The sequence below is a fragment of the Hyaena hyaena genome, unplaced genomic scaffold (genome assembly GCF_003009895.1).
Source record: "Hyaena hyaena isolate Hyena2069 unplaced genomic scaffold, ASM300989v1 scaffold_580, whole genome shotgun sequence".
NCBI classification, from domain to species: domain Eukaryota; kingdom Metazoa; phylum Chordata; class Mammalia; order Carnivora; family Hyaenidae; genus Hyaena; species Hyaena hyaena.
In genome coordinates this window covers 1252883-1263295 of record NW_024081213.1, presented here as the reverse complement: position 1 = coordinate 1263295, position 10413 = coordinate 1252883, and the positions used below count along the sequence as shown (strand labels likewise).

The 10413-nt window shown below is 39.4% G+C and overlaps 1 protein-coding gene across 1 annotated transcript in view; it reads left to right on the top strand.

Moving 5' to 3' along the window:
- The first annotated feature begins 585 nt into the window (after positions 1-585).
- The window catches only part of TSEN15 (tRNA splicing endonuclease subunit 15), a 28673-nt gene continuing 18845 nt past the window's right edge, over positions 586-10413 (top strand). Inside the window, exons 1-3 of the mRNA XM_039256626.1 lie at positions 586-748; positions 3352-3433; positions 3702-3837. Of these exons, the coding sequence (XP_039112557.1) occupies positions 626-748; positions 3352-3433; positions 3702-3837 (341 nt within the window). The 5' untranslated portion in view covers positions 586-625. The remainder of the gene's footprint in view (positions 749-3351; positions 3434-3701; positions 3838-10413) is intronic.

Here is a 10413-nt window from a genome sequence, read left to right as displayed (position 1 = left end):
TGCCTATCCGAAACTCCTCATCTTTGGCTTCCAAGTCACATGCTCACAGTGCTTTGCATCATACTTTTCTGACTGCTCATTCAACAAGTCTATGCTTCAGTCTTTGTTCCTCTAATCCTGAAAGGTGGGTCCAGCTTAAAAACATGCTTCCTGGCAGTCTGGTCTTTCTTCTTTCTACTTTCTTCTACAGAGACCTCATTGACTTCTACACTTTAAACTTAACATGACAGGGCAATGAATGAGGCTTCTCCTTTTCTCCGGAGGAGACCTGCAGCCAATGCTGAAGGCAAAGAGGCCTTAAGTGTTCCCCACTTTCTCAACGGGGCCGCAAATAACACTGCTGTAAGGAGAATTAAGGGCTTCTGGGTTAAGGGTATTCTTGAACTCTCTTCCCCCAAGCATCTGTCCAGATTTGAAAGAGCGCTGAGGGAAACTAGAGCGCCTTGGACCGGGCTCTGGCTCCGTGGGCCTGACGGAGGAGCACATGGAACTTTCCTCCTCCAAGGATCTGTGCCCGCTCCGCCAGGAGGCAGCGCGCGCCGGGAAGCGGAACTCAGCCGCGCGCGCCGCTGCTTCCGGCCGGGCGCGGGGCGCGGTGCACCAGCGGCTCACAGCCGAGCCTGGCATGGAGGACCCAAGCGGCCCCGAGCCCACGCCGGGCTGCAGCGGCCTGGGCCCGGGCGGCGGCGGCGGCGGCGGCGCCCACTCGTGGGCCCCGGAGGACGCGTGGATGGGCACCCACCCTAAGGTCAGAAGGCGCGAGAGGATCGGGGCGCCGGACCGGGCCCCTACCCCAGGTGGAAGGCCGCGCAGCCCCTTCGACCCCCGACTCTCCCGCGGGGGCCTGGGCGCCGAGTTTGCGCGCGAAGCTCGCGGAGGGGGACCCGCGTGCACACTGTCACGAGTTTGAACTATTGCTGGGACACCCTATCCCGGCACACACAAACACACACACATGCTCTCCCATTCGAGGGCAAGACATGAAATCCGGCGCCTCTCAAGCCAGAGTCCAGTAATAACCTAGGGCTCCTTCTGGGAAGGGTCTCATTTAATCCTCGCAGTAACCCCAGAACCACAGCACAAACAGTCTGCGAGCCTTGGATGAATACAAAGATAAAGGTTTAGGCACAGCCACGTTTGCCCTTTCGCCTTGAGCCCGGAGCGTGCCTTGTGATTTTGCCGAAGTGCGAATTCCTACTTTTTCTAATAGCTTGTAAAATTTGAATACATTCTTCTCCAAAGCAGAACTGCTCGGCATTGTGGGTGTATTTTTTTTTTTTTTTTTGGAAAGCAGGGAAGAAGATAAGAGTTTCTTGCTTGCTTCTGCTTGGCAGATTGCTGTCTTGGACCAGTAGTGTCCCGGACAGTGAATGGACAATGAATGGAGATGGGGGTTTTGTAGGCGTCTCTGGTCTAGGGGAGCAGTATGTCATAGATAATTATCTAAAAACAGTCCAGGAAAGAAACATTTTCGAAGAATAGGAATCTGAAAAGAGTTCACCCTTTTCCATGTTCTCTTTCTTGATTTTGTCCTCCTCCTCTGTCCCCTTATTCCTGGTCAAGGTGAGAAAAACAAACATGGAGGTGTTACTTGGTGCCATAAAAAGAAACAGATATCATATCATATGTTTTTGCTTTTATGTGGAACTTGAGAAACTGAACAGAAGACCGTGGGGGAAGGGAAGGGGAAAAATAGTTACAAGTAGAGAGGGAGGAAGCCAAACCATAAGAGACTCTTAGATACAGAGAACAAACTGAGGGTTGATGGGAGGGTGGGGGAGAGGAGGAAATGGGTGCTGGGCACTGAGGAAGGAGCTTGTTGGGATGTGCAGTGGGTGTTGTATGTATCATGAGAATAATGAGATGAATCATGAGAATCCACCCCAAAACCAAGAGCACACTGTACACACTATTTGTTAGCCAACTTGACAAATTATATTAAAAAAAAAAAAAAAGAACCATAACACCATTGAGGAGTAGGAACCCAATAGTTCTCTGCCTGAGACATCGAGTAGACTGCCTGACTTTGAAAACCTGTTATGTCACCACCAGCTTTGTGATTTGCGGGGGAGGGGGTCCCGGGGGGAAGTTTTCAAATCTCATTGTTCCTCAGTTTCCTCATCTGTAAAATGGGGGATAGTAATAGTACTTGCTTTAGAGGGTCGTTCCAGAAATAAATCAATTAATGTAAAGCACTGAACATTAGTAAGTACTATGTAATATATATAAAATATATATAGTATGCAACATCAATTTCATTATATTGGTCTCATGCTTAGAAGTCCTCAGTGTTTCTTTATGGGTAAACTTCAAGACCCTGGCAACCTGGTCTCCAGTCACCTTTTCGTTGTCATTTTCAAGCATGCCTGAGGTGTGAGGGGGACAATTAATAAAACCCCTGCTCTCCTGTACCTGTACATACTATGGCAAAGCTAGTCAGAGAAAGGACCGAAGGTCGTACCCATGCGGGTCTGCCGATGCCTCATCTCTACTTTAGGCCTGCTTACCCACTGAGTCACTGGGACCGTTGGAAAACCTCAGGCTTCCCTTGCAGGGGTAGCCCACTGAAGAACGTTCCCCCAGCGCTGTCCAGCAGACTTTCTTCACAGGCAGTCAATCAGAGACCGTGGAAATAGTGGCCCCCACAACCATGCTGCAACAGAAATCCTATTTAAAAAGTATCTCAGGGCACCTGGGTGGTCTCACTCTGGAGTTTGGCTCAGGTCATGATCTCATGGTTCATGAGCTCAAGCCCCACATCAAGCTCTGCTCTAACAGAGTGGACCGTGTTTGGGATTCTGTTTCCCTCTCTCTCTGCCCCTCCTCCACACACTCACACACGCATGCACGCACACTCTTTCTCTCTCAAAATAAACATTTAAAAAATTTTTTTAAAAAGTCTCTATTCTTGGCAGATAGGCCCTTGAGTATGTGTGACTTATCCCCACCTGTGTGTGATTATTCACACTTTTACTTTGGCTTCTCTATTTCCTCAAATCATATCTGCCCTTCAGGGCCCAACTGGTATCTGCCTCTGACATGAAATATTCACCAACTGATCCACCCAGAGTAGAGCTCTGACTTGTGTCACATTTTATTCTACACACTGGATTTTGCATCACTTACTGTCATGGGTTCTTATTTGCCTAACAATTGCAAGTGTGCATGTGTTTGCCTTAACAGTTTCTAAGCTTTTTAGAGATGGGGATCAGATATTAATTGCCTTCTAACTCCCACTACACCTAGAAGAAAGTCTTCTACTTTTTTATTTGTGTATAATGAGCAGTTGATCAAGTGAAAGAAAATATTAAGAGATTCTCCCTTCTCTGACAATTACATTTTCATTTCCAGTATTTAGAAATGATGGAATTAGATATAGGAGATGCCAGCCAAGTTTACATAGCATTCTTGGTTTACCTCGACCTGATGGAGAGTAAGTTTTTTGTTTTATTGTTTTGTTGTTGGGGCTGTGGTGGGGGGATGGGGAGTTGGGTTGGGATGTGGCATTTATGCATTTGCTGTTCACTTTGTCAGTTTTGTAATTTCATCATTCCTTTGGGAATTACTGGGTAACAGAGAATATTAGAAAATAAAGAGAAGATAATAGTATGGGTAATGTTTGCTCAGCGGAGTATTAGGTAGGAGTTTAGAATTTTATCTTTTTGATTAACATTAGTGTCCATTCAATGATGTACTTTCAGGTAAAAGTTGGCATGAAGTCAATTGTGTGGGCTTACCAGATCTGCAGCTCATCTGCCTTGTCGGGACTGAGGTAGAAGGAGAAGGATTACAGACTGTGTTGCCTACACCCATCAGTGCGTCCCTCAGCCATAACAGGTGTGCGGGGGATTTTGGTCTTTAACACCTTGGTTCCTTTCCACCAGCAGTCATTAAATTCAGGTAGTAAATATTTGTAAAGGACTTTAGGGTACAGAGGTCATAGCTTTACTCTGGGTTATTTGAGGAATGACTTAAATATAAACTTTTAACAAATATTTAGCACTTCTTGTATGGTCAGTTCTTTTTCAGAAAAGGAATATATATGTTAGAAGTACTATCCTTAAGGAAACAGACGATGTTTAAATTCTTATAAGGAGTCAAGACCATTACAGTGGAAACACAGCTACTTAAAGATGTACCATAATAATTGATACAGATCATATATGCTTTAGATGTTGGGGAAGAGTGTGATTAACCTGCAAGTTGAAGTCAAAGAAAGTATCATGCAGTTCATGGGAGCTTTTTAAAAAATCTTAGTTTCACAGAGTTGGGAAACATATCTTTATTTCATGACATATTCTTCAGTCAACCTCCCAAAACAAAAGTAGATTCTTGGCAGTAACTTACATCTAACTTTATGTGGGTCCCCTCCTTCCCTGTTTCCACTGTCCCAAGGTTAACTCCTCCTGAATCCCTTATTCATTGGGAATTTTTAAATTGTACATCTTTTTAACTTTATAAAGGGCATAGAATCTTTTTGAGGCCAACTTTATGCACTCTGCATTATACCGCTGAAATTCACCCCATGTTATGTATGTATATTATATTCCATCACGTGATGGTACCATAGTTTTCCCATGCACCCTCCTGATGATGGAGTGTTGCTAACGTTCAAATTTAAGGTGTAATTTCAAACTATTTTCCAAAGTGGTTGCCCCACTTCACTTTCTGCCTGCAGTGTAAACAAGATCTTTTGGAGGAGTATTGTCTCTGACACTGAGTATTGTCAGACTTTAAGATTTTTGCCAGTTGAATGGGTTATCTCATGATGGTGTTCATTTGCATTTTTCTGATCTCTGATAATGAAGATTTATATTTATTGTTTCCTCTCGAATATATTTATTGTTCATATACTTTGCCTATTGGATTGTTTGTAGTTTTCTCATTGATTTGTTGGAGTTCTTTTATATTCTTGACAATAATCCTTTTGGTTGTGTTTCCCAGTTTTTAAATCTGTTTTCAGATATTTTTTGATGAATAACAGTTCTTAATTTGAATATAATTATATTTATATATTTTTAATAATCAATGTCTTTGTGTCTAGGTTAAGAAACATTTCCTATCTAAAGTCTAAAAAATTCACCTATATTTTCAGGTTGTCAAGTTGTTGTTTTTTTAATGGTGTGAGAGAAGGTTAAGGACTTTGTTTTCATGTGGATAATCATTTTTTTCTACTTGCATTTTCTGAAGAGTTGCTTCTTTCCTCATTATCTGACATATCACCTCTGTCATTTTCCAAAGCTCCATCTATGCACTGACTTGTTTCTGGGCTCTCTTTATACTCTATTATAATAGTCAGTATATCTATGCTTCTGCCACTGCCATATTTTTGTAATTCTTGCTTCAGAAGAAGTCCTGGTATCTGGTTATCAAGTTTCCCTTCCTGCTTTTTTCCTTTAGAAGCTGTAGCAGTCAGCCTCTAACCTGGCTTCTTGTACTGCGTAGTCACACCTTTGTGTAATTCCCTGTCCTTGAGTGTGCTCTGTGCTTATTGACTTGCTTGTAAGAAGTCAAATGAGACAGAAATGATGGGTTGTTACTTCTAAGACATTACAAAAGACTGTGGCTTCTATCTTGTGCACTCTCTCTCTCTTTCTTGTTCTGAAGGAAGCCAGCTGCCCTGTGAACTATCATTCAGAAAGGCTGAAAATAGAGGAGTAAAAGTAATTACTGATGGAGCAAGATTCTTATTCTCTTAAAATTTTTTTTTAATGTTTGTTTTTGAGAAAAAAAGAGAGAGAGAGAGACAGGGTGTGAGATGGGGAGGGTCAGGGGCAACGAGACACAGAATCCAAAGCAGGCTCCAGCCTTTGAGCTATCAGCACAGAGCCCAACATGGGGCTGGAACCCACGAACCATGAGGTCATGAACTTAGCTGAACTTGGACACTTTACTGACTGAGCCAAACCTAGGTGCCCCTGATGGAGTGAGATTCTTGAGAGATGGGGAGGGATGGATTCAAGAAAATAGTTGAAATTAATATTGAGCTAAAGGAGGAGGATCCCAGCTTCTGAGCTTGTGGGTCAGGAAGAAAGAACAGATGAAAACATAGCTATATTTGGCTAGGTATATAAGTATGGAAGAGAGGAGAGCGCCTTAAATTCCAACGTGAAGGGCTTTGATGAATACCTGTTTTTTCTAGTTCATCGTGATTGAAGTAAAAACAGCACTGGACTGAAGCCTTAACACCTGGGTTCTGGTCTTGGCACTGACACTTAATATTTTGTTTGATGATTGATGACATACTTAGTTTCTCTGGGTTTCAGTTTCTTTGTCCTTTATTGAGGGATTTAAATTGTCAGATCCCTTCGAAATCAAAGCTACTATAATTGGTTATTTTCATTGTTATATTCCATAAAACTGTATTAAGCTAATTTTTAGATTTCTATTAATATTTTTGTATGACTTTGTATAATTCATTATGAGAATTGTGTTTTGATATGTCAGGCTATTCACACCTTTCTCTGAGAGGCCCTTTATTTTGAGATTTTTCTGTGTGTTTGGGAATCACAAATAGCTGATAGAGTTGACATCAAATTTGATCACTAATACTTTCTGTTTTTCACTAGCATGATTTCCAAGCCTTTCTGTTTCTAAGAGACTTAATAACTCATTCCTTAAAACTATCCCTTTGTGTCTTTTAGTTACTGCAACAAATTATGCTAGCTAGTATTATTGTTATATTATTGTTTGGACAAGGAACTACCATTTGTAATTAACCTGAACTTAATCTTAAAAAATAAAACCGTAGTCTATTTGAATCAAAATGATTTCATAAGTCTAGAGGTACAAATTTGAGTCCTATTCTACATTTTTCCAACTGATGATTATTGATTTTCCAGCTTTATTACATAAAGCTTGTTTTCTTCTTTAATTAGAATTAGTTGGAAGGATAACTTAGTAAACCATTTTTACACTTTTGCATTTAATAACTCAGAGGGCTTAAGTCTTTGTATCTTGGTTTTTATATAAATATTCATAATTATGTTATGCACTAGAATAATAATATAGAAAATAGCATAAACAAGGCTCAGCACCTACTAGATTTATTACGCCTTTTATGGTATAAAATTTTCTCAACTCTAAATATGCAAATAACTTTTTAACAAATAAAGATTTGTGTGTGTGAATGAGAGTGTGTGTGTTTGATTTCGTTCGTCAGTCCTTAACAGGAATGATATTTTAGGTCACAGGCATACTTTTATCTATTTTTACTTTCATGAATACCTTATATATAAAATGTTATATATCTAACAGTAATGCTGTGATTTCAGACATTTGTGGTTAATGTAGGAATTTTCTTTCATTAGTAACATAGAGAAGAGAATTGTTGACTTTGAATCTTTGGCAGCTGTCCATAGGGAAGAAATTCATTGAGATATGTCCTGAAAGCATTTGGGTTGGACCTTGGGAGGGTAACTCACCATAGAAATATATATGAGAGCTAACAGCTCTTACTTCATTCAGTAATAAATCATCTACAAAAATAAATCACTGTGTTTACTTTTAAATGTCATTATTTGTCATATAATATTGCTGAGGCTTTTTAGTCTTCACTTACCAAATATTTATTGAGTGTTATGTGTCAGGCAGTGATCTAAGTGCTGGGAATACCACATTATTCAAGACAAACCCCTTTTTTGGTATAAGTCACATACATTATCTTAAGTTTCAGGTGTACAGTATAATGATTTGGTATTTGTATATACTGTGAAATGATCATCACAATAAGCCTAGTCAAGATATGTTACCTTATGTAGTTACAGAATTTGTTTTCTTGTGATCAGAACTTTTAAGATCTACTCTCTTAGCCACTTTCAGATATGCAGTATAGTATTATAAATTGTGGTTGCCATGCTGTACATTATATAATCCCCATAGTTTGTGTATTTTATTTATAACTGGAACTCTGTACCTTTTGACTCCCTTAACCCATTTTGTCCACTCCCCACTCCCTGCCTTTGACAACCACCAGTCTGTTCTCTGTATCTAGGAACTTTGTTTTGTTTTGTTTTTTAAGATCCCACATGTAAATGAGATCAGATGGTACTTAAGACATCCCCTTGAAAGTAGTGTTCTAGCACTAAATGTTGACTTGGAAAATAAATTTTATTTCTTTTTTTTTTTTTTTTGCTAATTGTTGGATGGAATCTAATAAAAACAATTCTCCTTTATTCTGAGATTTCATTAACTGTGTAATTTGGGACTGCCTCCACTTATTTTGTTGTTAGGTAATTGAATAACAAGGATAATGGAGTATGGAGAAGTACTTTATAGAAGGTTGTAGCAGGACCCAAAGGAAGGACAGGAAAAACCTCCTGAAGGTGGTGAGAGACCATGTTTTAGCAGGACAACTGCCAGTAGTTAAGCATGATTGCCTGGCTGTACACACGGTGTCTGGTTCAGAGTAGGTGCTTAATAATGTTGGGTAAGGCAGCGGATGAATAAATGAGTAAATACAACTCATGAGAAAGTAGGAAAGATGGGAAATGAGATGGAAAAGCTTACCTAGATCATGAAAGCAATCACTGATTTCAATTTTTCGCTATTAAAATTTGTACTGTAACGAAGAGCCTTGTATATCTTTGTTGTCATGTATGAGAGTTTCTCTAAGGTGGAAGTCTAGAGGTAGAATGGCTGGGACTTCTAGCATTTACATCTTCCCTTTTACTGGTTGTTAATAAATTGCTCTCCAAAAGGTTCTGGGTTTATAGTCTCGCAATATGTAAGTAGAAGAGATTTACTGACACATAACTGACAAATCCATAGTATATAAACAGCTTCTGTGACTCCAGGGAAAACAACCCCACAAAAATCATGGACAGAAACAGACAAGTCACAGAAAAGGAACTCAAATGGCTCAGGTCCATTCGTAACCAGGGAAAGAGAAATCCAAGATGTGCTCATTCGAGGTTGGTCTTAACTATGCAATAACTTTTCAGACAGTGTACGTTGTTATTGTTTGACAAAAAAGAAGGCATCAGCTTATGGGGGAGTCTTTGAATAGGGCTACAACTAGCTCAAAGAGTGCATTTGAGTGAATTAGAAAGAGATACTCCTCTTGGACTGAAAAAAAAAAAAAAGTCTCTTCACCAGGATTGAAGGCTTAGCAAGCAGCATAAACTGGATTTCAAACCTGCTTGCACCAGGCATTCTTGTGCAAGGCACAAACTGTACAATATACACAGGTCCCTGACCCTGAAGCATGTCTGTTGAGTCCTCGGTTCTACAAAGAACACTGTAAAAATTGCTGCTAGATGGATGGTGTCACTGAAGGGCTTTAAGCAGGAGAGCGGTGCTGTAGATTATTCCTTGTGGTTGTAAGAGTGGTTTGCATTTATAGATAACATTATAATATTTAAAAGTATATTCCTAAGTATACTCTCATTTCATCAGCACTAAAATTCTGAATAGTATATATAGAGCACTTATTTTATGCCAGTTTCACATATAAAAAACTGAGGTTAAAATGTATTTTTATTTATACTCTGCTGTTTCCAAAAGATAATGAAGGATTAGGTGAATTGTACCAAGGTCTCATAGTAGATAATGAAGTCTCATAGCTATTAGAATTCTTTCTATTTTATTGATTTTTTTTTATTGAAGTATAGTTAACATACAGTATTATGTTAGTATAACATCGTGATTTGACTGTTATGTATATTATAAAATGTTCACCACAGTAAGTATAGTTAACCATGTGTCACCGTATATAAAGTTATTATAATTATTGACTGTATTCTCTATGGTATACTTTTCATCCTCATGACTTACTTACTTTATTACAGAAATTTGTACCTCTTAATCCCTTTCACCTATTTTGCCTGCCCCCCATCCATCTCTCTCTGGCAACCACCAGTTTGTTCTCTACTTATGAGTCTATTTCTGGGTTTATGTTTGTTTGTTTTGTTTTTTAAATTCCACATTTAAGTGAAATCATATGGTATTTATCTTTTTCTGACTTCATTTAGCATAATATCTTCTAGGTTCATCCGTGTTGTTGTGAATGCCAAAATTTCATTCTTTTTTATGGCTGAGTAATGTTCCATCATATATATTACAGATATATGATGTATGTATACACACACATACACCCCCCCGCCCCACATCTTTATCCATTCATCTATTGTTGGACCCTTGGGTTGCCTGCATATCTGAGCTCTTGTAAATAATGCTGCAGTAAACATAGGGGTGCATATATGTTTTTGAATTAGTATTTTCATTTTCTTTGGGTAACATCCAGTAGTGGAATTACTGGGTCATATGGTATTTTTATTTTTAATTTTTTGAGGAACCTCCATACTGTCTTCCATACTGGCGGCACCAACTTACATTCCCCCCAACAGTGCATAAGTGTTCCCTTTTCTCCATATCCCTTCCAACACATTGTTTCTTGTCTTAGATCTCTTATTG